Source organism: Acyrthosiphon pisum, chromosome X (genome assembly GCF_005508785.2).
Source record: "Acyrthosiphon pisum isolate AL4f chromosome X, pea_aphid_22Mar2018_4r6ur, whole genome shotgun sequence".
Classification (NCBI taxonomy): Eukaryota; Metazoa; Arthropoda; class Insecta; order Hemiptera; family Aphididae; genus Acyrthosiphon; species Acyrthosiphon pisum.
In genome coordinates this window covers 4,056,356-4,084,313 of record NC_042493.1, presented here as the reverse complement: position 1 = coordinate 4,084,313, position 27,958 = coordinate 4,056,356, and the positions used below count along the sequence as shown (strand labels likewise).

The window sequence follows — 27,958 nt, the reverse complement described above, 5'->3', positions numbered from 1 at the left end:
TTTAATATTTTTTCGTAGTGTCTTTAAATTAAATATTAATTTCAAGATTACTTATCAATAAATCTAGTACTCCCACAAAAAAAAACATGCAAATGCAACAACTTCTGAACCCTAATTCAAACCTAAATATAATTACGAAAAAAACTTTATATTTCAGACTGATTGTTGAAATTAGATTATATTGTACTAGGTATATTAATTCCAATGCAAATCATATCAAACACATGTTAAGTTGAACAAAGATTTATTAAGTATAGTAACTTGAACAATGAAGGTTAAATATATAGGTGCTAGATGATTCTACTTTACAAATCGTTCAAATATTTTTTAAAAAAAGGTATATCTGATGCATTATATAATATTATACATTAAACTAGGATAAGGTACTATAGGTACATTTGAATATTTCTATTGAAAAAATTATACATTGATTACATATTTGTATTTCGAATGATTATAAAAAAAATGAATTGTCCGTACATACGTATTATTTTATTTTGTTTTGATAACGCTTTATAATTTTTTATGAAGTTCCATTAAAAGTAAAAATAATCATTTATTTGTATGCATGTCCTATGTCCAGACACATGAATGACGTGTTAGGACAAATAATTACAAAAAATAAAATCGGTCCGAACTCCAAAGTCGACACAACGATGTTTACTTTTAGCGAGTACAAAGATTACGTTGTTGATTGAAGTACTCGGAAATCAGAAACTATCGTTTAATAATTTATATGATAATTATTATCATCAACTTGGTGTTGACTAATTCCGAAATTGTTATAATCAAACATTATAATAATAATAATTATTTAAAATGTATTACAAAAAGAAAAGAAATTGATAAAACCAATGTTTACTTCCGAGTGCCGGGACTTTGGCCCTTCAGTATACGGTTTAATGTTTAGAAACATAACAAAAAATAACAGAGACTACGTCGTTGCATTAGGCACTCGGAAATCGGAATCTATCGTTTAATTAACATCAAAGTGTATACTTGGGTGACTAATCCCAAATTTGTGATAACTAAACATAATAATAATAATAATAATTAAAAATGGATTACAAAAAGAAAAGAAATTGGTAAAACCAATGTTTACTTCCGGGTGCGGGACTGGCTCTTCACTATACGGTTTAATATATTTTAGAAATATGACAAAAAGCAGATTTGTGAAAAATATTTTTGTCCACCTGAAATTATTCAAATTTATTCATCCCATCGCGCCGGGTTATTATTATTTTAATTTGTCATTATTGTTATGAAAAATACACGGCAAATGTGTAGGTATAAACCATTTTGATATTTACAAAAAAAAAATTCTATGGAATACACCAGTCACCAGTGGTCACCTTCATTACATTGATAAAATATTACATTTATCGTGTGTTATGTTTAATATATTATTCACGACGGTAATAGAATAATAATACTATTATTCATAGATTTCTATATAATAGATGCAGAAAAGTCTGTGTTATTATCGTCAGATGACGCGAAATGCGAATGGGCGGCACACGGACGATAACAATAACATGTCGACAAAACAAACATGCGTTTCGGTCTTATCACGTTCGGAGGCTCGCGATTGATAACGGCTCACGCAGCAGCAGCAGGCTACCTCCACGGCTCCACACGCACAGCCGCACAGGTGTAGCAGCCGCTGCTGCTGCTGGCACCGCCGTCGACGGACGGACGACGCACCACGCACAGCAACACGGCGCAGGGTGTCCGCGACGGCGGCGGTCATCGGCCGCTCGGAAAACACACCCCCGCGTGACTTGCGAGGGTTGGCTGTACCGTGGGCGCCCGCAGCGGCAGAGCGTCGACCGCCACCGGCCACACTGTCGGGGCGATTCACCACCGCCCATGTGGTTTGTACCAGTGAACGTACTACCACTTATCGCGGGCACTTCCTTTTTCGTTGATCGTACTAGGTTGTAGATTTTATTTTCTTTCGGGTTTATGCATATAATTTTTTTTTTGTCTCCTCTCCGCACCCCCCGCCACGAACACTCGCGCGCGCACGCACACGTACACGAATCGCTCGACTGGCGCGCTCTCACAAACGCAAAAGCGCGCACACGCACGCGCGACAGAGATATTATATTATTATTATTATTATTATATTATATATTATTATTATTATTATTTGCTATTATATTATTATACACACACGCGCACTCACGCGCGCACACAAATACGCACACGCGCGCGGCGCGCGCATACACACAAACACACAAACACACATACGCACACACACACCGTGCGCGCACAAGACGTTATCTTCAATCGCGCATTGGGTTTTTGTTTTCGACCATTTCGTTTTTAATGCTTTGCGACGTCCGACGACGTTCTAGTACTAATAAAAATATCGTGTCGCGGTAATGATAGCTAACGACAACCGTTCGTTTTCAACCGGACACCACACACACGGTCCCTCGGGTGTCCGTCATTTATAACGTTTCGTGTACGGTGTACCTAGTGTCAGGTCCCGTAAAACTATTATTATTATTATTTCGATACGTCGTCTCTCGCTTCCGCTGAGCATCGAGAGGAGTAGCTTTACGCACGGCTACCGTGGATCGCGCGCGCATTACCGTTTCGCCGAAAATGTCGTAGCCGCCCGCGCCGCCACCGCCATAATCGCCGCTGCACCTGTTGTAGTAGCGCGGCGACAGACAGACGTATTATAGACAGCTACCTTTATCATCGTGTCGTCTGACATGTCACCTCGCCGTTGATTCGGTCGCACGGTAAGTCCAACGATGCTTGTCACCGCCCGTCACTTTAAAGTATCCAGCTCTCACTGGCATTGTCGTCGGTGCACAGCGCGTTTCTGCTTTGGGTGTTTCGTTGAATGCCGTAGTTGAGCATTGTCAATGTATAACAATAATCTCTGTCTGCCTTGAATGGTTGTAGCCGAGGTTGTAGCTTTGACTCCAACGTTTTTTGTTTTGGATAAGTATCATATTTTCAAATGTTAGTCAACGACGACTCTCGTGTTGTGGCGCTGAGCTTTCATCTAACTACTCGTAATATTAATTTTAAATACTCCATTATTATTTTCTTGAAGATAACATTTGCAACCTTTGACTTTGTATGTGGGTGCTTGCCAAATTTAACAATTAAATTTTATATTTTATCTGTAATATTCAATTAAAATTACAATGTACTTCTCATTTACAATAATTGTATATTTTATACAATATTGAGATAGGCAATTATAGTTAGGTAACCTTATATGTCATGTTAAATGTTCATCATTTTCTTTTCAAACTTTTGCTTACATTTCAATAATCATTTAGGTAAATCAAGTATTTTACTTAAACTTTTCTATTAGGTACCTAATTGTGTTTGATACCTATGATGAAAATGAGTTTTAATTTCAATAAGGATTACCTATCTAGTGATATTTAAAAGAAAAATGGAATGATATTAATAATAGTACCTACCTATCTAATAATTAATTACTAATAATAATCATATTTTATACCAGAATTTACTTCAGGAATTTACTTAAAGGACACATATTATGTTGTGGACGTCTTACACATGTAGAGAGACTTACAACTGAGAAACATATGCGGGTTCAACATCCTCTTAAGAAATATTTGATTACAATGTCATTGATCAAATCTATACTTAGGTACTCTCATTAAGTAGGTAACTAATATTTTAAACCCATTATACATGTCTTTGTTGTTATGATTTTTTTGTATTCATATATGTAGGTAAATAGGTAGGTAGGTAGGTAAGTAATTATTGGTCGCTAAGACACTAAGTTTTCATTTTTTTTATGCACAATTTTTTTCGATTCTGAGCTAAGCGAGGAAGCTATTGTTTTTACAATTGTGTTTATTTATTTATTTATTTTATATCCTGTATACAAAATTGCTTCCAGAAGGAGTATTTCGATTTCAACATTTAGTACCTTATATTTTAGCAAATTGGATCAAGATGGTACTTTAGAGAGGTCATTTTTCAATTTTCTCAATAGTTATTTAATGCTGCGGGAAAAAACGCTAAAAATGGGATTTTAATTTCTAACGCTTTGTTTATCACCATAGAAACGAATAAAAAATTATAATATTTTAATATTAATTCAACTTACATGATAAAATAAATAATAACAAAATATAAAATATCCAGACTGACAAACCGTCTCCGCTCAGAATCGTTTTTCTTATACAACGATATTATATCATTGAATTCAAGTCTAATACAACCATTAAACAATGACCCACTTGTAATCTACTGTACAGCAGAGCGACATCCACTTACCTGCTTTTTTTAATTTGGTACTTAGGTAGATATCAGTAAGTACTGATTTTAATAAATAACTTATATTCTGATTAAGGTGAGAAAATATAGGTTTGTTTTTCACAGTACAATTTTTTTTCTTTTATTAATGAATACTTTTAGATCTATAAGGAGTGCAAAAAATGTAGGTACCTATTTATATGGTTTTTTATTAATTGATAAATTAAACTGTACAGTATTTTTCAAATTTCGTTCATTTAAATATGTAGTTTTCTAGAATTTCCTGAACATTTCTTCTAACTACGTTTAAATAATTTTTGTAATTTTTTAAACTAGGTACTTATCATAAAATTAAATATATTTAAGGACTTATATTTTAAAAAGTACTACATAAACCTAACCAGTTAGGTATTATTAATTAGTTGTTATATTAATATTTACTTTATTACTATTTAATGGTTAATAGTGTTTTTTGTTTACAGATTCAGATGATTGAAGATCATAGATCAATTGAATGTATCATGTATCCAGGAAACAAAATGCCGTCATCAACTTATTTTGCTGCAGTTGAAGTTAGTACTACACGAGTATGCCAATATAAGGCCATTAAATATATTTAAAATATTGACGCTCTAATTATGCCGGCATGGCGTCCTCTTATAATTAAAAATAATTTATAAAATATTGAACAATTATTTGTTTAAGTAATATTGTAATTCAACATCTAGCATATCTGCCTATTATCTGACATAATAGTGAGCAATGTGTGATATCTATAATACTGTTTGCTTTGCAAATCAGTATACCTGTATACTTACATTAATGTTCATTCAGATACAACCAACAATATTGCTATCCTCGTTGTAAACATAATCATGGAAGTAGGGATTACCTTTTAGGAAACCTGCCTTTAGGCTTTAATATTTATAATATTGCTTTTCACAAAGATTCTTAATAAACAATATACATTATATTGGTACCTATTCAAATAAAATACAATAAAAATTACCTAGTATTTATTATTTATAAATTTGACAAAATATCATCAACATTATAAGTTTAAACTCGAGTTTAAAAATGAGCAGCAGTAATTTATGTATTCGTTTTATTGCCTAATTGATTTTCTTAAAACTGTCAATATATAAACATTCAATTAAGTGGATCTTATAAAATGTCATAAATAAATTATTCAGTTCAATTTATTCAATAAACTAGAATACTTTTTTTAAATAAATAATTTTTGTTCATTTGTTACAGTTAGATTAAAAACTGTTATCCTGGCCTAACTGTATGTCAAATAATATGTATATTATATAGTTTACAAATGTATTTGTTTACTTTATATTCGGTTTACTTTTAACTTTTCATGAAATAATATTAGAAATAGTAGTTTGTATTTAACATGTCAAAAGAAATTTGTACTACAATAAAATAATAAAAAATGTAATGTAATTAAATTTCTGCTTGGGCATTTAGGCTTTGTTACTAATATACTAATTTCTTAACGTAACATTATTTATTAGTTGATAATTATAACACCATTATAGATTAAGATTTTATGCCCGATGTTATGTTATTGGTGGTTCAATAACTTCAATTTAATTTAGTTTTAAGTAGTTTAATTATGTAGGTATACATTATATAAAGTTGATTTTTATGCATTACCTTTTAATCTATATCTACTGTACCTACATAATACTATCCATATAATATACAAGCGGTTCTCAACCTTTTTATATCAGTGTACACAGTTTGAACATTTTCATGTAGGTACCACTTAACCAGATAACATTCTTTTTTGCATATCAAAAATGTATATAGTCCGCGACATGAAAAGTAGCCCCTGTGTACTGCGACCCGTTGCTGCTACCCTACCCGTTAGCCATTGGTTCTCAACCTAAACCGCATACAGCGCGGGGGGTCGCAGTGCCGGGTACTCGCACGTAATGTGAACCACTGAGGCGAAACCGCCACTAGGTTTGTGACGGGCAGGGGCCACTTTTCATGTCGCGGACTATTGGTACGTTATTTTACAAGTATGAAATTTTATTTTATTAGGAACTACAAACTACTCATATGATGATATAAGCATTTAATTCATAAAAATAAAATGAAATATGTACAATAATTATTATTGTTTATATTATTAGTATTATTATTAATATCAAATAAACCAAATAACATTCAATATGAATAATAATAAAAATGAAATGGTCCATTTCATTTTTTTTTATAAAGGGAGATTTTCCAGTGGTACCATCTATAATCTTTCCACAGAACATAGGTTGAGAAACACTGTTATATACCATTTTACTACAATTGTATTAAAAAAAATTATAGATAATTAATGTAGCGGGTGGTATCTTGTTGGACTCATCTCAAAACAATAAAAATGAGCACAATTCATAATTAGATTTTAGAAGTATTCTATAAACTTATATAATATGGTTGAAATTGTGATTTTGGTTACATTACGATCCGAATACACAAACATAATATAAATCATATTAACAGTAATATTAACAATAGTAGTACTGACAATGTATACCTGGGTGTATATGTTACTGGCAAAAGTCGAGATCGGGCAAAACGTGAACTGCCCACAATCCTTGGGCAAAATGTCATATTTCGGCTTTTGGCCTCAAACCTAGTTATGATTAACCTCATTTGGGCGAAACTCTATACCAACTTTTATAGTAAGGACAAAACCGTAGTGTCTTATGTACGTTCACTAATATTAAATACAAATAATCATAAAATAAATATTATTGTACAAATGTAATTGAATATACTTTAATAATAATAAAAATATTATGATATTAAGTAGGAACTCGTATAAAAATAAACAAATAATAATATTAGGTACTCTTAAATGTTAGAATAAAGAATTAAAAAAATTAATACATGTTTTAAACTTCATTTGGGTAAAACCATAGCGTCTTAAGAGGGTTGTAGCAGGTGAAAAAAGTGACTTTTAGACCAATAACATAGACAAAACTGGAAGAAATTTTGAAAACGGATTATGATTGATCTACAAGTTAATCAGGGAATGATCAAGGCAATTTTGAATATTTTTTTTCCAGCTGTGATATCCAAGAATAAAAATATTGAAAAAATATGATATTTTTGTATTTATACTATTCATTGTGACACTAACAATAATTGGAATATTCAAAATTGCCTCGATCGGTCACTAGTAAACTTATCGATTAATCATAATCCGTTTCAGTATTAAAATCTGTCAAACCAAATTCTTCCAGTTTTGTCTAGCTTATTGTTCTAAAAGTCATTTTTTTTATTGACTGGAGCCCCCTCCAGCCTCCTTAAGGTTTATTTTATGATACGGAATTTAAATATATTGAAAAACATTATAACAAACAAAATTAATGTTTAGATTGGTCAAATCTACATTAGTTTTTATTTTTGACAAAACCTGCTGCAGCCCCCTTAAATAACAATAGCGTCTTAAATAACTTCACTAATATTAAATACAAATAAATAATAATCATAAAATATTGTAAAAATATAATTGAATACACATAAATAATAATAAAAACATAATATTTTTGTTTATTTGTTGCTACACATATTAGACCCATGGCATTTAGAACTACACAAAATATTTTGTTGTTTACGTTTGCATCTTCTCATAGTGCACTTAGTTTTGCAAGAAAAAAAAATAAATCCCTGTCCTCCAGTTAATGAATTTTGAATACTAGCAGTCCTCAATGGTATTTCGATATTTGGTACATCATTGCTACTAACTAATTGTTCCTTGCACTGAAATATTTGGTTTCTGGCATACAGTGATGACAAAACTCCATTTTTGGTTCCTATTTTATAGAATCCATCGTTAGTAATACTTAATATAACATCTAACACATTATTCGCATCGACTTTTCCTCTATCAACACAAGGCACTGGAATTTTCACTGTCGTTTCGACTGTTAGAGGTGGAAATTGATTTTCACTCAATGATTCCATTTTTTTCATATAAATTAATTAATATCATTGATTTTACTTGGTAGAACTACCTATTAACTTTTTAGACTCACCAATAATGAGTACGTGAAATCTATTTAGTTGCCTGTATTCGCTTGTGGTTTTCTTTGAATTGACCTTCGCTTATTCTACCTCTTTTATGAGTTCATCGTATCTTCTATCACTTATTAGAGCACCACATTAATTTTTTGTGATTTCATTAAGTTTTTTTTCAAATTTAGTTTTAAAATCAGACGCACACATTTCGTTAGCCATTGCTAAAGACATAGTACATTTAAGCTCACAAAAATACGAACTACAGTACAATATTGTACTATTTAGATGAGGTGTATTTTGTGTACCTTTAATATAACTAGTTGATAAAATACGATAACAACGATAAATTAACAAAATACGTGGGGTTATTTATAATTGTAATAAATTTAAAAGATAAAAATCAGTATTTGTATTTAATATTAGCGAACGTAAAGAAGACACTACGGTTTTCCCATTACGATAAAAGTGAGCATACGGTTTTTCCCAAATGAGGTTGCTCATAACTAGGTTTGCCCGCTTAAAAACCGAAATATGACATTTTGCTCAAGGACTGTGGGCAGTTCGTGTTTTACCCGGGCATTTCTGAGGTTTGTCCGATTTCGACTTTTGCCCGTAACATATACATATTTGCCATCATAAAAAAAATATTTTCAGATTTTTACCAAATAAATAATTAGTTACAAATTCTTTGTTATGACTTATGAACAATTGACTAAAAATGATCGAAAGTAATAGGTAGTACAAGTTAAATCTGATGAACAAAATATGGTAAACTACATCATATAGCATATTAGTGCTAATCTTATCTGAAATCATAAGTAATTATCAACTGCCTTAGAGCGGTAGAGTTTATTGGTTATATAATACTATTTTAAAACCTAACTTATCCATATTGGATAAATTTGATGGTGGGTTAATAAAAAAATAACTTAATTTAGGTAGTTGAGAACATTTAAATTTTTTGTTTAAGCTCAAACATTTTATTTATTTATTATTAAAAAAAAATTTGTATTTTTTATTTAACTAATACTAAAAATATTTTATAAAAATATCTATGTACAAAACATAACTGTAATTAACAAGTAAAATTATAATTTATTATGTACTTTTGTACTCTTTGACCCTAGATCTTAGTATAGAAATTAAAAGAAATGCAATTTTAACGTTTTTAATACTGGTAATGTGGTTGTGAATAGCTAACAAATTCACTTATTATCCTAGTAGTTGATAGTTGTATTATTAATTTAATATTTTTTTGTTAATTAGATGTTTGAGTCAGTAAATAAAGATACAAAAAAGGAGTTTGATAGTAGAGCACTAAAGTTATTAAACGCATGGGAGAAGAGTAATACTTTAATATTTGCTGAGTCCTTCACCTCTGAATTACATATTTTTATGCTTCAAGCCACCAGGTAATAAAATACAATTTATATTTGTTTTTATTTGATATTTATATAATATAATATATGGTGTGTGTATGTGTGTTACATATTAAATCTAAAATTGTATTTTACCAAGTGTGTAATCATTGTTAATATTGTATATCACTTACAAAGCAGATATTAGAATAACTTTAATTAATGGATTTATATAATAACGCAAAATTATTTCATTTAATAACTTTAAATTTAAATTTGTATGTTCCAAGTGTTGTTTACATACATTATATTATACATTTATGCTGTATACACAGATAAATTCCCAGAGTATCAATATTAATAAGTGATCAATATTTTTATATTTTATGATGCATACGTTGGGCCAATGATAAACATTACATAGTGATCTATTTTAAAGCCTATTTTATTTTATTGATTAATTTTTGTTATTGAAAAAAAAAATTCCTTTTATTAATTAATCTTTGTTATTGAAAAAAAATTGTTCATGATTTCAGATGTAGTATTTTTTAAATTGTATAGTATTATTTTTTCTACCATTGTGTTTGTAATGCCCAGTAACAGTAGAAATATGCCCGCCTGGACACCGACTTAGTTTTGCGCCCCACTAACACCTAGGTCATAAAAATATGGAAGACTATACTCTTTTTCAAATGAGAACGCACCGGGTCGCGCATCGTTATCAGAGGCGGAACCACAAGCCCCTCCCACAAAATTAGTAATTAATTTCTGATTAGTCGCCAATGATCGGCTACTTTCGACGCCGCCGGGCATACAGAATGTTCAATTATTATTATAATTATTATAATTACAAGGTGGCACCACCTACGACAGCTGAAACTGTCGGGAGTGGGGAGGCCATGCGCGCGTTTCGACCGGTTTTCGTCCGCCGCCCGGTGCGTTCTCATTTGAAACAGAGTATAGCTGGGTGTGTAGTGATTTAGTAGCTCGAACAGCAGTGGTCGGGATTACTGTCAAATACTGTCGAGCTATATTATAGCACATGTTGTGTTATATTATGTGTAGAGGTGTGTTTACGAAGAAAACTAATATAAAAATAGTAACACAATTTCTAGTAGTTGAGTTGCTGTACAATTCACAATTCAAATAATAATTATTGGTACAAAATATAGAAATAAATCACAGCAACACCAATGTGTAAAGAGAATAATAGTAATATATGCACTGCTCTTATAGCCAAACAGAATACAATTATTATTATATATGGCCCTTATGACCCAACAGTATAAAAAATATATAGGCAGCTATTTGACCTGTCTCTTGTATAAGCGTGATATGATTAAAGTATAAAAATAATATGCTGCCCTTCTAGCTCAATATGGATGAGCAAACTGCATCAATATTGATTTATTAATAACAGCTATATTATATTAGGCAAACGAAAAATATTATAGGTACTTGTTATGTAATATCTATAATATTAAACAATTTTATGAGCTAAAATGAATTCCATCTACTGTTTTATTAACTCCAATATAAATATAATTAAATATCATTAGAAATATAAGGTTTTCTAAAAATTAAAAATCATTGTCATGCATTCTAAAAATAATTGGGCTCTATTCAAAATATTAAACAATTGTACAATTTCTAATATGTTAGGGTACATAAATGATTCATTTTTATTTAACTATTTTATTCATTTTATGTTAGTTATCACTTAGGTACTTGAAAAATGATTGAATAAATGAATAATACATATTTTATTAATTTTTATTACAAAACAGTCCAAAATAGAAGAACAATATATTGAGCATATTGTTAAAAAGAAAGTAGACACAATAAAAATAATTATATTAATATTAATAATTTTAATAAGTGAGTTAAATGATAAGAAAATAGTAATTTAATAAATTATAACATGGTTAAATAATCGGTAGGCACCTAATAGATATAGAGAAAAAAAATTAAAACTTAAACTGTATGTACACATTAAGTTATTAATATTATTAAAATAAAGTAAAATATTAGGTATCTTTTCTTTTTTTTTTTTAAGGTGATAATATTTCAAGTCGTAAACTTTAGTGGACTTCACATAGCTTTAAAAATCCTCTAAAAATGTTGTTGGTCTTTTTAGATTGGTTCGGTTCCATATTCATTTTTATTTTACAAAACCAGACACATTTTATTCCTCCAAATTCTTACTAACAGAGAAACTTCAATAGCATTAAAAACATATTACAAACAGTATAAATACTGGTTGCTTGGAGTATTAACATCTGTGATCAACAAAATTGGGAGATTTTCAAAGCGAATTGTTAATATTCTTTCAAGTGCTCAGTTACGATTGTTTCAAACATTTTACTATATCATTTAAACATCATATTTTACGTTGGTATTTAAGAATATATATATGGACTTAATAACAATTATTCATAAGTATGAGATAGTAATATTTTTCTAGATTTTAATAGGTATGTATTAAGTATAATGTAGGTGTGTAAACTGTCCTTGTCTTGAATCGAATAAACATTTTCTGAGAGCAATATTTAGTTCATTATAATTTATAGTTGGTACTTGTGTTAAATAAAATTGCCATGGATTATTATTTCTATTATATATTGTCCAACACATATTCTACATTATTTTATTAAAAATAAATAAAAATTTGTAAGCAAGTTATGTAGTATAGATTACCAAATATTGAATTGATTATAAAATTATTTAAAATAAGAATAATTAACTGTTAAATATTATTATTCAGAGAGAGACAGAATTTCTGGTACATTTATCTATGTATCAAAGATAAACTGTATCTTGTAATCTTGCATCTAGGTAATTTTTATTATCAAGTTGTGTAAATTGTACCTATATTTTAAATTTAAAAATACAAAATAAATTAGAATTTTTCAATATTTTTTTTAATGATAATCAATTAAATAAAAAAAGTTACAATACTTTTGCTTTGATAGTAATTATTATTCTACTACTAAAAAATGTTATTAGGCATAACACCATGCTTTATACTTTGGTTCTTGTGTGCATAGTTGTTTTCCATTTAATTGTTGTATTATTCACATAGTAGTTCAATTCAAGTCCGCTCCAAACGTATTTGCATTTTTTTATTTGATGTCTTTAAAATCTAACACCTAAATATGGTGGATTATAATATGTGTCATGTAAAATTGATGGTAAATAATTATCATGTATAAGTCCATGTACTAAAAAACACTTGAATATGTGTACTAATAATTATGTTCCTAAAATGCTCAAATATCTGGTAAAAACCTTAAACTATACAATAAAAATTCTTAATATGAAAAAAAAAATTATACTATTTTTTTTTAGTTTGTAAATAAAACTTGATCGCTTCTTCAAATTTTAGATTTCAAATTTTTATTAATAAATACGTTTTCTATTAAGAAGTTCTACTATTATGTTTAATTATATTTTATCTTGTCCAAGTCTGCTAATATATTATAATGTTTAACACAGTATGTTTTCTCATAAAGGAATCTCTTGAAATTGTACAATATGGAGGTTTACTGTGTATAGTTTGAATACATTATGTTAAATTCTATTATTTTTTATTTTTTATTTTCTAGGGCATCTGCCACAATATTTTTGGATTTCCGCTGGGAAAAAATTTCAACAAAAGTAAATAAGGCCATATCTAAAGCTCTGAGACAAATTATGAAAGGTTTAAGAAAATTAGATCCAATACAACCAGAAGCAACAAATTATTGTCAATGCTTGTTATCTTTAATGAAAAATCCATGGGGTCATCGTAATTTTTTAAAATTACTTTGTGGAAATCCATCTCACAAAGAAGGTAATTTATTGAAATAGTACAGTTAGAAAAAAAATAATAACTAATATAATTTTTTTAAATGTTTATTTATTTTAGTTTCAAAATTTATCCAGTTTGAAAATGGTTGTGTGTTTTCTGAGCGCTTAAAAATTCTTTGTGAGGGAAAATGTGAAGATAAAGCACTTAAACTATCATCATTGGTAATGGATTTGCAAAACTCGAAATTAAAATCCAAATATCAGTTTGAAGAATATGATTATGAATTCATTAGAGATATTTATTATGCATGCCTTGAAAGGACAAATAATAAAAAGGAACTTATTGGTCATGTAGGTTTTCTTAATATATTGTAATTATAAGTTAACTTGTAGTATTTACTTAACAGTTAAATTCAAATGTTTATTTTAGTTAATGAAATATTCTCCTGAAAATGATGGTAAGATCCTTATGGAAAATTATTGTAAAAAGATTCAGAAACTTACAAATATGCAAAAAGAAATCAGACCAAGGATTTGTAAAAATATGGTACTTGTTTGTGAGATGGCTGCTTGCATCATGGTTGTAAATTCATTGAAAAATTCTAATATTTTTGAAAATATTGCTGACCTTATAAAGAAGTGGAGTCTAATAGTGATAACAATGATGGAAACTGATTTGCAACCTGATAATATAAGTTACGACTATATAAAAAGTATAATTCGTACATTTGTTAATGTTGCACCATCAGCTAATCATTTATATCTGCTTTGCGATGTTCTTTATAGTGAAGTAAGTAAAAATATTTAAAACTAATAAATTAATTTTTTTACTTTAAATACTTCAGTCTAATATATATTATTTTCCTTATGTAATAATTAAATATTGTATCATATTACAATTTAATATTAGATTATTTATTATAATAAAATGATCTATAATATATAATATCTTAATATATATCCAATATAATCACTTAATGAAGTAGCGTATCAAATTTATTAAAATCAAAGCTAAGATATGAAACAGACATACTATTATTATGGTATAAAATAATTTAAAAATATTTCTGTACGGTATGTTGGTTATTTATTTATAATTTAGCCAAATTTGTTCCCTATTTTATAGTTATTAATCTATAAAGCTATATTAATTTTAAAAATATAATGCATTTCTATTTTCTACTATAAATTATTTACCATACCTAAGTCTTAACATGCATAAAATAAATACCAAATGAGTACATTGAATACATAGTTCGTAACACATTGATTTAAAACTATAAACATTAAAAATAAATTTAAATATTGTATAATAATGATTAATATAAATTTGTTGCTTCCACCATCTAAATAAAATTTCAATGCAATATGAATTTTATTTGTGTTCATGTTCTATTTAATATAATATGTGAGTTATTTGTTCACTTGTAATTTGAAATATATTATGAATGTGAACGCAACTAATAAGTTCTTCCCAAATACTCTGTATTGCTTTTAATAGACAGTATAATTTTGAGTTGTAAGACTCAAGTTTACATTTAGGTGATTATATTTTTAATGATTTTTTTCAAATTTAAATACTGTTTTTACTTAATTTTAATATAATTTGTAAATCATTACTACTAGGTAAAAAGTTATTTAGTATTTTAAGTTCTAACAAATAATTTAGGGTTTATATTTTACAAACATTTTGTATGAACAACTGTAGTAATTATATAAATATCAAATAGGCTGTTGATTTATTGCTACAAACATATTATTCATCAGACAATATGAACTTAAATTGTCATATTAGTCAGAATTATAAATTATTAAACTTACATTTTCTTCTTAGTTAATATTATAATACATTATTTTTATACAATTAAGTATGTATTTGATAATTATTGACATTGTATTAAATTAAATCATTTTTGAAAATCTTTAAACCACAACAACAACACTTCTTTGAATTTCAAAATTACACTGTTTAAATTGGCAACTCCTGCTTTGGAATAATATACATTGTCATTCCACCGTTATTATTTTTTTTTTTAGTTTCGCGTTTTTAGATATTTTATTTCTTTATTTTGACTATATTATTTATCTCAACTAGAAATATGTTGTCCTTTGAATATGAATCGAATTTTTAATTAAAACCATTGTTGGATATAATTTATTTTAGAACCCATAGATACTTGAATTTATAACACTTCATTATGTTTTTTTAACTATAGTTCTTTTTTTTTACAGTTTGGTTCTAAATTGCCTCGTACGTTGTATATAGAAATATATATCAAAGCGTTATCTACTAATATAAATGAAAAAGAAAAATGCAAACAATTGAGTGATGGAGATGGATCATTTGAATCATTAAAAAAGTTAGTTCAAGGGTATTTGAAATTGGCTAATCTACTTGAAGATATTTTAAGCATATGCCGAGAATGTGTATTAACGGCATATTCTTTAATGCCTTCCAGTGATCTAATGATGAGAGTAGAAAGTTTAGCTGTCAAAAGTGGTAAGCTGACTCCAATAGATCTAAATAATGTTCCTGAATATTCCTGTGGCAAATCCAAAAAGGGATCTACTTCAAAACTTAAACCTGGTCGTAAACGTAAATCAAAAGTCTCTAAGTCTGATAAAAACCCAAAATCTATTCTTGATGCTTCTGAAAAAAATTATTCCAAGATCCATTCTGACCTTAGTGAATTGAATGATCCATTAACGCCAGTCATGCAAGAAGACCTTATTTCAATTATCAAGTACCCTCGTTATGGGACATTCAATTGGAACCTTGAATGGCCAAGAATGAAAATTATATGTCAACAATATTTAGAAAATTTAGATGTAGTGTTAAAGCGAAATACACTTAAACGTTCTGATTTAACATATCTTGACATTGATATTGATGAATATAACAAGTGGACAGAAATAAATATGAAACAATTAACGAACGATAAAGGTTATTTTAGCAGTGATTTTAGTGATTATGAAGAGTCAATAGCATCAATTGCTTCATCAGGAGAAATTGTAAGTTATAGTACGAATAAACCATCCAAAGGTTGTTCTCGTAAACGAAAAATTGGCTTACGTAAACGAAAGGCTGGTTCTCAAAAACGGCGCAAGGTAAGTCCTAAAAATAAACCAAAACCCATTATTACTCAAACAAAACCTAGAGTTGGTTTGCGCCGAAGCTTAAGATACAATAAAAGTATAAGTATTGATGAGACTGATGATTCAACTGTTGGTTCCTTGTTAAATGATGAAGCTCAAGCTCAATACAAAGATACAAATTCTAATGATGAAATTGAAGATGATTCTGTTGATTCTGTTTTAGGAGAAACCCTCATAGGAACTGTAAAAAATGATGGATTACCTGTAAAATTTAAACCTCAGTTTAAATTAACACGAGAAAAAAGGACTGTCAGCAAAAATCAACACAAAGACTTTGACTATTCATGGTCTCTCAGAAAAAAAGGAAAATCTATTAAAAATGGTTTATTAATAAATGAAGCACTTGAAAACAATAAAATCAATTCAATAAGAAAACCATGTAATCGTGACCAAACCAAAAGCTACTCTACTAATTATGAACTTCCACATTCCAGTAAAGAACATTTAAATATGTTATCAAAACGAATACCTCAATTAAATTCATTCGCTTTTATGGTACCATCAAATACAGATCGCATTGTTAATGTAGTACAAATTCAAACAACATCAAATACTCTAACAAATGTATCACAAACGCAAACAGAAAGAGTTTCAAATCATCATTCTAATAACGAATTAGAAAAAAAACCCAGTGAAAATCAAACTAACACTCATTCGTTGGATGATTTTGTTTCTGTGTATCAATCTAATTCGTTAAATAATAGCATGAACTCTGTTCAAAATGTTGGAATTCATCAAGGGGAGTGTAGTTTCACTGGTAGTGTATCTGTAAGCAATCAAAGGATTACTACTGATTCAATTACAAATGTTCACAATACTGTTCAGCAAGATTCAAATAAACCAATTGGAACACAGGATGTGTTGTTGAATCAAAATCAAATTAACTTGGATCATCAACATTGGAATGATATTCAACTACAAAATTCTGGAGAGCGACTACAATCTAATATTGAAAGTGCTGTACATTTATCCTCGAATGTGATAGTTCGAACATCTGATGTTATAAATCCAAGTCATGTTACTCAAACTACTGGGCAAATGACTTATACTACCAAAAAGCCATCTACTTATTGTGTTAAAACACGAGACCGATTTATTGATCTATCATTGCCAGCATCAATTTCTTCTATATCAACCAACAGTAATCGTTCTACAAATATACCACTAGCAATGAACACAAATAAATCAAACTTTGACTCAAAAATTCAACAAAATTCTCCAATTCAAACATCAGTCGGCTTGCAAGTCAATTTTAACAACCAACAATCTGATGGTATACAAAGTATTATGTCCCCAAACGATCAAGCAACACAAGTAGGTTCCAACATCACAGATAATTCGACTTCAACTAAAATGTCTTTATTAAATGATCAAATAATGAATTCCGCAAATAGTAGAATAAACAATTGCTCAATTGTAAATACTTCATTTATGAAGGAAAATTCATTTGATAATTTAAAATCAAACAATCCTATGATAAATCCAGTTTCAAGTATACAGACTCAAACCTGTGTTGGTTTACGGCTACCTAATGAAGTTTCTCATCCTAATGCTTCAGTTATATCATTGATGATTGCTTCAACTCAAAGTCAGGTTATTAAGTCCAATGTACATAATTCAGTTTACACATCCCCACATAATCAAAGAATGCAGTTGAATGATTTAAGTCATACTTCTCAAACAAATAGATCTGATGAACAAAAGAAAATTGACAATCTAAAACTCATAAGCCAAACATTTACTGCTACGTCAGAAGCAATTAAATTTGTTACCAGTAGTACAGAATCGCAACGTCTTATTCAAAGTACAGATAAAAACAGTACATCAAATCTTGCTGTTTTTCAAAATTCTTCAGAAGGTGTATCGCATATCAGCCAAGAAAATGATTTAAGTTCTAAATCATCAACTAGGGGACGAGGTAATATGAGAACTTACGAAAGTAAAACCAGAGCTCTTAAACAAGCTAATATGTCTGATATGTTTGTATTTGAGAAAGGAACATTATATGCAGTTCAAGACGATAATGTTAGTCATATAGAGCCTAACAAATCGGTTATCTCACCCAGAAATAATACTTCAAATAATGTGAAAATTCAAAATCGACAGTCTAAAGAATGTTTGGAAAAGCCAAAACTTTCCCCAAATGCCTCTCCAAATATCACAATTACAGGATCGATGTTACCAAGATTTCAACAAGTTTTCGGTAAAACTAAATTTCCGAATTCAACTGTTATTAATGACACTTCATCTCTGTGTTCAAATAGTGCGGCAAGTAATCTCTCTTCAAATCTTGGGCCAATTGTTAATCGGACCAATATACCAACGCCGCGAGTGTATTCGTCTTCAAAAGGTGTACAGACTAATCATGATGTTGACACAATTAGCTCTAATATGAATTGTATTCCACCAAAAGTAGTAGAAAATAAGCTTCAGCATACTGTTAATATGTCAAAATCTAGTAATGTTATGGCGATTGGAAACAACAAAAACAATGTTATAATGACATGTAAAGCCGTCACTTCTGCGAACAATATCCCACAAGTTTCAGCCTCATCATCTACTCATCAAATTCTTACTACCAACATTGAAATTAAAAAAGGACTCTCTAGTATGCCTATTTCAAAAGTTTCAACTACATTTACAACTAGTTGTATAAATTCATCAATAGCATCATCTAGTTCTAATTTAATATATTCAATTCCTATACTAAATGACTCTAAATCTACTAATAGTAATATAGATAAACCTTTACAAGGTGTAACACAACTACAAAGACAACTTAAGATGTCCCCATCAATAATTCAAACAGTGTTACGGAAACATCCTACTTGGCAACAAAATAGTTTTCGTCAGGGTAAACAAAGTACAGAAGTACAGACATCCTCAATAGAAAGAATTTTACCTGCAAGTGTGGCAAATATTGTCAAAACTACTATAGAGTCTTCAAATAATAAAATATCGATAAGTACTATTAAACCAAATCTTCCAGAAACTAATGTTAGCACTTTGATGATGGAACAAGTAAGGGAGTTCGAATCAGTTTTAGAAGAAGTACGGAAAACTTCATTGATGAATGAAATGAGTACAGCCAGTATGTTACCACAAATAAATCATGAAATAATACAAATTCCTTCTCCTACAGAAAATGTTGACTTACTTAATACTGATAGTAATCAAACATTATTTCCTTTGAATAAAAAATCAAATATAAACAGTGAACGAGATCGTTGTTCATTTTCATTTTTGAATCAAACATTGTCAAATGTAAATGATTTGGCTAGCGAAGATAAAGAACTAGTTACCATACAACCAACTATAATTTCAGTGCGAAGTGTTACTCCCACACCCCCTTTAACATCACCTAATAACAACAATGTGTCTGTGAATCCAGTTGATTCACAGTGTGCTAAACAGCAGATTGCAAATAAAGTAAAACCTGTTATTAAGACACCAGCAAGTTCTCCATCAACTTCAGCTGTAAAAGTTCCAGTTTTGCAAAAACCTTTGCCTAAATTACAAGAAGATGAACAGACAACTCAGCGAATATATGCAATACTCGATAAATATGCTGAACAACTACGTAATTCGCCCGAGTTGAAAAATAAACCAGCACCTAGACGTAGAACCAATCCACCAACAAATCCAAGCCTGAATGCCAAACGAAAAAAAACGAATCAATTAAATTTAAAAACATGCTCTCAACAAACATCTTGCTCATCATCTGGTATGGAAATGAGTCCTACGTCTGATATGCAAGCTATTGACAGTGAGGATAGTTCTAATGCTGTTAGTCATTTTTCACATATTATCAACTCTCCATCCCGAAATTCAGATGAACAATCTACAGTGATTTCAGAAACACCTTTAATTGAAAATGCATTAATTAATGTTAATGATGTTATTAAAAAAATTAATATTGAGGCTGAAATGAAGTCTAAAGTTTCTCAATCTACCCAAATTGTTGTAAGTGGTACATCTGGATCTTTTTTATCTATACCTGATGGTAATGCAGCAAATGTTAGACTTCTTGTCGCAGCAGGGAATAATCAAAAAATGTACAGGTTGCATTGTCCAGTAACTGGACCAGGACCTGTAGTTTTTCATCAAATTACCGCTAAGGATTCTTGCTCAAATGATGTTAAAATGGCTTCTAATATATTAGGACAGAACATTAGTGAATCAACTATCTTATCAGCTTTATCAGCTGATGATTTACAAATTGCAAATACAAGTTTAGGAAGTGAAATTTTACATAATACTTTACAAAACTTTGATCATAAAATAAATAAACCTGATATTCTTTTGGAGTCAATGGAAAAAGCTCAAGTACTTGATAATAATGAAAAACAATTGTCATTTCCAGTTATGAAAAAAAATCAAGCATCTCAAAGTACATTTAGTGTCATACATACTCTACCATGTACACCGAAATCAGAACCAACTGATAATAATGAATTATTGACCGAAGCTCAAAATAATATCTCAGAATGTATTCATAAAGACTATTGTGATAATGGACAAAATACAAACATGAACCAAGAACAGATAAATATCTCTAATATGAATCAATTTGTTGATAAACATGAAAAATTAAGTACAGCTCTTAAAAATGAGTCATCTTATGAAGATATTGAGTTTCCATCATTTGACACTCATGAAGAAGAAGAAACTAATGAAAACTTGACCATTATTACTAATACAAATAGCCAACAAAATACATCTAATTCAGATGAAAACAAATTGGAGAATACAAATGTTAATCAAACTTTGGTTAGTTGTTTGAGCGACAATAAAGTATGTAATAATGTAAATGATGGGCATGTTGTGAGGTGTGAGGATGGTACAATAGTTAAGCAAGAACACGACACATGTGATACTACCATTGAGGCAAGATCTAATATTTTAGAACTTGCGAGTCCTAAAAAAGTAGAAGGAAACAAATCAAATATAGTGTTAGACAATGTTGCTGCTGCTTCAGCTGCTGAAATAATTTCAACCGTCACTCAAACATCAAATTCTTGTAAGTAACAGTTTTTATTATTGTTTCTTTAAACTGTCAATTATTTATAGTCAGTATGAAAAAAAAAATATGGATTAGTATAAATTCAAAACATACTTCTATTTTAAATTGTAATGTGGCTTAATGGGAAATTACACGGACATTAATTGTTGTCTCCATCTTATAGTCTGTAACATACCAAATTCTATGCTTAGTAGATCACGTTTTGCTCCGTTAGTATAAAAACAAGAGTGAATGACCTCTTATAAAATTGAAATGTATGATTATATAGGGCATCTCAGGTTTTTTATTATATTTTAATTTTAAAGTGAGTTATAAGAATATTTAAATTGTAAATTGTTAGTACATTTTAAAATAGTCATAACTCGCTTTAAAAATAAAATTTAATAAAAAAATTGTAAGAGATGTCCTCGATAATAATTTTAGCTTTAAATTGTATAAGAGGTCAATTCACTCTAGTTTTTAAACCAACAGAATGCTTAACGTGTTCTACTTGGTATGTTACGCACTTGTAAGATAGAGACAAAAAATGTAATGTCTGTGTAACGTCCTCTTAAGTTCTGTAGCTTATATTCTTAAAATAAGCAATTTCAGTACTGTATATAAATTAATTTCATTTAAGTAATTTTAAAATGTACATTGAAACAGAACAAATAATACTATTCTAGTTTAGAAATTTTCTTTTACTAATAAATTAATAAAGATAGTAATTAGGAAGATAAGTGGGTACCGCTCTGTTGTACCGTAGATATTGAGTATGTCATTGTAATGGATGTGTTAAATATTAATTCAATGATAAATCATTGCATAGGATAAACAATTATTAGTGGTGTCGATGCTTGAATAAACTAATTTAATAATTAAAAAAAAAAAAATATTGAAATTACTTTAACTTGTAAACTTTTTTTTTTGTTTATGGTAGATAAACTTATAAGGAATCTTTTACTAAATTTTCAAATGTTAGCTATGAAAAGAAAAATTTTTTACGAATTTTGTATTGAAAAATAATTTTAAAATGTATGCATTTTTTTAGAATTTCTTCAAAATTCTTCAAACAATCATAAAAAAATATTGTGAATTTCGCTCAACTTTTTTTTTTTAATTACACTGAACAACTTATGTAGAGCCTTGTATTACATTTTCAAGTTTTCTGATCAAGTGAAAAATTATTTATTATGATACCACATTTATTATTGATAATAATTGAAATAAAAACTTTTAAATAAATACATGAGATACATACATTTCATGGCTCTAAATATCTCAAAATATTATGGGAAATATTAAAATGTTATGAAAAATGAAAGTATCTAAGATTAGGTTAGGGCGTTAGGCTTTAGTTTTAGAATTACACCAAAAAAATAAAATCAATATGGGGTCAAAATACAAAAATTGGGTTGTGTAAAAATTCCCATTTTACCTTAATTTTTTTTTTTGTTCTTCCCAATGTTTTTGAAAACTAAAATAATTTTCAATTTTTATGCACCAACTAGATATATTTTCCTTTTTAAAAAGAGCCTGAAGTTGAAAATTGGTACATTCTTGCTGTCCCCCCAAAAAAACACATTGTAAAATCAGTTATTTTTAATTCTATGTACGAGTACATAACAATAACTACTAAATAAATTTATAATTTTCATGTTTTTATGTTTTATTTGAATATTTTTTATGATAATTTTGTTATAAAAAAATTGCAAAATTACAAAATGTAAAATAATTTATTTTAACTTATATATTATCATTTCATTTATTGCCATTAATATAAGTAGACAATAGTATATAATAATAGCCAACATTCTAATTTTAGATTCTGAGGGGAGCAAGGAATGTATTCGTTTTACAATGATGTTTATTTCTTTTTTATTCTGTAATCACTTTTTCCCCCCCTAAACTTGATCAAAAGTATCAAGTGTAGCATCTTTTCCGAAAGGTAATGATATCTTGAGCTGGTACTTTAGAGAGGTCGGTTTTCGAAACGGTACTCGAAATAAAAGCGGTTATAGGAGAAAAAACGTACGATTTCACGATTTTATAATATTAAATAATTACGGACGACGTTTTCTACCAGAAATATTGCTTCAAATGAAAAATGACTAAGAGACATTTTTTGTTGTATTTTGGATTTTGTTCCTTACGGTTTTAAGTTCAGAAAATTTTCGTCATTTTTGAGCTATTTATAGACATTTTAATTTTAGGAGTTTTTTTATTGTAATTCGGTTAAAAACATTCGTAAAAACTTGAAATTTGGGTTGTTTACTTTTACCTATTGGTCTTACCTAAACACGGTAACATTTTCAAAACATTTGAGCGACTTTTGAGTTATTTTTTTTTTTCATTTTTATGATATTTCCTAATTATAAATAACCTATTTATATAAATCATTCTTAAGCTATTCTTATAACGCTTTGTTTATCACCATAGAAACGAATAAGATGAAATAAAAAAGATTCGCTCGTCCGCTCAGAATCGTTTTTTATCGAATGCAATCGTTGCATTCAAATCGAATACAGTAAAATTCTGAGGACCGAAAGGAAAAGGAAATCATCCACCACCGAAAGTACAGCAGTATACAGTGACCCACTTTAACCTATTGTACAACAGAGCGACATCCACTTACCCACTTTTTTTATTTTCATACAATTTTAAAACAATTTGAAATTTGAGATTTGAGATTATTGAAATTAGAAACCTAACCTCGCGTGACTCAAAAATTTGACCTACACCGTACCTTGGACTGCACTCATGTCCACCATTTCTGCTATTTACGCTCGGCGGGTTCAACGAATATGATATTTTGTAAATAATATAAACACATTTTTTTTTCAAAAACTTCAACATGTAATATATTTAGTTACCTACGCGTTTACCGTTCTTATTATACTCTCATCTTCTGATTATGATACTTTTTTTTACTGTTGATATGAGAGTATAGAGTAGCGACGTAGGGTTATATGTGCAGGTTACATATTATCTTTTTTTTTAAATATCATCGCATTTAATCGATGGACCGCGACGGGTCTGAGGATAAAACGTTTTAATTTCTTCTCGTTTTATCAAAGTTTTATAAATTGTCTTATATACCTACCTAGTCATATTTTATATTTTATAAACGATTGGATATATGCTCATGGGAGCACTCTCTCTGCACGAAAAATAGTGTCTATAGAAAAACATAAAACAAAAAAGTCTATCTTAACCGTCGTCGTTAAATAAATAGAAATATTTTGTGTCTTGTAGACAATGGTCTATATTTTCTTTGAAGATCATTATTTGCTCGACGTCAAACTATTATTAGTCATTTTTTCTACACGCATAAATATAAACATCTGAATATATTATCCACCATATCGAATTAATTCGGATATAATTCGATATAAATATGGATATAATTCTTCAACCCTTGTTTTTTTTTACCGGTTTTGTTTTTAATTCGTCCGTATGCACTATGATGTATGTAAAACGATTTCTCCTTTGGAACTCAATATACCTACGGTCGATTTGTAAAAAAAAACCTATTAACTTCACCAATCTCGACGTTGTATACATATATTCGGATATTCCTTGCTTTTAATTAAAACGAAAAATGTAATGACTGTATTAGAATATACACATGGTATACCGTTACAACGCTCGTGTCAGTCGAAATAAAAATATTTTTTAATTGGTCACATCATTTGAGAGTTTTAAAAACGATATTACAGTATTACACTATATTATTATAGCTTTGCAGATTTTGGTTAACCGACAATATTGTTTTAACATTAGATTTTTTTTACATATAGTGTTTTGAAAAAATTATTTATTTATTTACATTAAATAATATACTATTATGTTCGAATATATTTTTTTTTAATTCAGTTTAAAACTACTTTTGAATGTTTAAACAAGTCCTGAGAACGGAATAATCGGTATTGACAGTTTTATCGTGTATTTTTTAGTTGAAATTTAAATGAAGCAATTTTTAGACATGATACTGGACAATGTTTTCTGCAGTTGCAGAAACGAATATTATGTAGGTCAACACAGTGTATATTTTTTTAGTATTTTCAACTTGTGTGTGAATCGTACGATAAGTATAAATGAAATATTAAATAGAAATGATTCAAATCGTGAAAATTTACATATATTTAACATTAATTCTTAAAATTCAATTGCATCTTCTTCGAAGCAATCATAATCCATCATAAATCGCTAACATGCTAATTTTTTTTCTCGAAACTTCGAATTTAAATTAGGTATACAGCGGCGCGTGTTTATTCTGTATTATCATTGAAGATTGAACCACGCATCGTCCATCTATAATTTCGAGTTTCGACCATTCGGGCGTTAGCTCAACGAACTGACTTAATGATAATAATATATTATAACGTTGTATTTTAATACACTCCGCGGTACCTATATACTATACTATACATGAACCCCGCGCGAAACTTGAGGAGGAATCGTACAAATTGAATATTATTAGTTATGACGAAACCGTCAATTTTTTTTTAATTTACTATATTATTATCATTTATTGACGTTGATATTTGAAAGTAATATAATAGTATAATTTAAAATTAAATTTATTATTGGATAGGTAGTTTTTTATGGTCCATTTAAATTTCAAACAGAAACTATTTTCACTTAAACATTTATAACACACTTGATTTAAATCGAAGGATATTCTTGTATCCAATATATTTTAAGATATTTATAGAACTATCTATTATATAATTTGAGCTTTTCTATTAAATTTAATAGTGGATATAATATAGTCACAATAGTCTATAGTCAGTTATAGATCAATAACATGTATAATTCAATAGTATCCGGGACTGAATAACTGGTTGTATTTTTTTTATTGGGCACATATTATCATATACAAAATTATTTATAGGTATGTTTTATTTATATGGTTAGGGTCCTCATTGATGTATTTGGATAAAAATACTATTAATCCAATAATGACATCTCTGTTTCCTTCTTGTTATTAAAAAATCAATACTTTTTTTACCAACTATAGTAACTAAATTGTTTTTGATGAACTCAATTTTGTATTTATTCTGTTCTCAGATAAACAAAAAGATGAATTTTCACTAAAAGCTGTTAAAATGGAGTGTGAATCAGAAAATGAAAATGAAAATACATTAAGTAATACCGTGTATAATATGTTAGATAATCAGTCTGCCAACAATACTCATACAAAAATTGGATCATTGACGCTCCGTTTAAAAAATGACAAATCAGCACAAAATTGGATTAATTGTTTATCTAAAATAATGTTACCCGGAACTGAAAAAATGCTGGAGGGTGAAAATTTAAAACGATTGCAGGAGTCATTTCAACATACCAAAATTAAAACTTTTAAAGATTTGAAAGTATTTGTATTTGAACAATGTAAACATTTTGACAATAATGTTGAAACCCCTAAAGAGTATGATTTGTATGAAGATAGTGATGGTCTTGGTGTTGATAAACCAAGCACAAACGAACTATTTCCTGAAGTGGCCATATTAAATGATTTAGACAAATCTACAAGTCCAACACTCTGCCTATTACAAGCATCTACGTCAAAGTCAAATGATACTAGTCCTTTACAAGCTAGGCGTAAATCAGTTTTGTCTCACACAACCACAACTACAGTTATTCCAGCTGGGGGGGAACTGACAACTGTTGCATGTAAGAAAAACAAAACTAAAGTATCATTTTTAAAACAAGCTTTGTATAATGAAATGAATCAAGACTCTAATGATAGCGAGACAAAACCGTTTATAAATGGCATTAAGACTGTTTTAGATTCAATTGAACAAATTGATTCATGTCCAGAATCACCATCAAATACTACTGCCATGGATTCAGAAACATGTATGTCTGAAGACAGTACTTCAACAATTAGCAGTGGCACACCACATTATAACTTTCGCAAAAGTAAACGCAAAAATGTTGAAGAAGATGGATTTATTGAATCCCAAGTAATAAAACGAATGTATAGAGGTCGCACGTCAGAAGAAAATGAAGAAAAATCTGAATTCCCTAAACTGAATAATATTAAGACCCAGACACCTGAACAAAAGCCAATAGTTGAAAAAAAAGAATGTAACAATAGAAGAATATCGAGTCGTCTAAAAAACAATAATGTCAAGAATAATCAGCAAGTATCAAGCAAATCTCCACAGCTAGATATTCCACCTTATAAGCTAACATCAACACGAGCGTCCCTTAGGAGAGTTTCTAGAAAAACTACTTGATTAATTTCAGATATTAAGTATTCCAATAAGTTATTTATTAAATTCTACTTAAGTTACCATTACTAATGCTGGAGGATTATCTAGCTCAAAAATCAGAAAATCTG

The 27,958-nt window shown here is 29.0% G+C and overlaps 2 protein-coding genes across 7 annotated transcripts in view; both read left to right on the top strand.

Moving 5' to 3' along the window:
- The window catches only part of LOC100159991 (legumain), a 521,349-nt gene that overhangs the window by 320,083 nt on the left and 173,308 nt on the right, over positions 1-27,958 (top strand). The window lies entirely within an intron of this gene.
- LOC100570989 lies at positions 2,206-27,958 on the top strand. 5 transcript variants are annotated; one of them, XM_029485858.1, is made up of 9 exons: positions 2,206-2,756; positions 3,500-3,649; positions 4,746-4,835; positions 9,568-9,713; positions 13,265-13,491; positions 13,567-13,799; positions 13,879-14,238; positions 15,681-21,624; positions 26,680-27,958. In XM_029485858.1, exons 3-9 carry the CDS (start codon positions 4,752-4,754, stop codon positions 27,852-27,854), a joined length of 8,169 nt encoding a protein of 2,722 aa, XP_029341718.1. In that variant the 5' UTR covers positions 2,206-2,756; positions 3,500-3,649; positions 4,746-4,751; the 3' UTR covers positions 27,855-27,958. The 5 variants fall into 5 exon arrangements, with proteins under 5 accessions (XP_029341718.1, XP_016660912.1, XP_016660913.1 ...); XM_016805423.2 differs by having other exon boundaries at positions 3,500-3,662; XM_016805424.2 differs by having other exon boundaries at positions 3,500-3,666.

Bases quoted from the DNA above. Each gene is read 5' to 3' on its own strand.
- LOC100570989 (XM_003245315.4), top strand. From the start codon at position 4,752: ATGATTGAAGATCATAGATCAATTGAATGTATCATGTATCCAGGAAAC. The intron at 13,800-13,878 runs GTAGGTTTTCTT...TGTTTATTTTAG, and splicing joins AAAAGGAACTTATTGGTCAT to TTAATGAAATATTCTCCTGA. The intron at 14,239-15,680 runs GTAAGTAAAAAT...TTTTTTTTACAG, and splicing joins GCGATGTTCTTTATAGTGAA to TTTGGTTCTAAATTGCCTCG.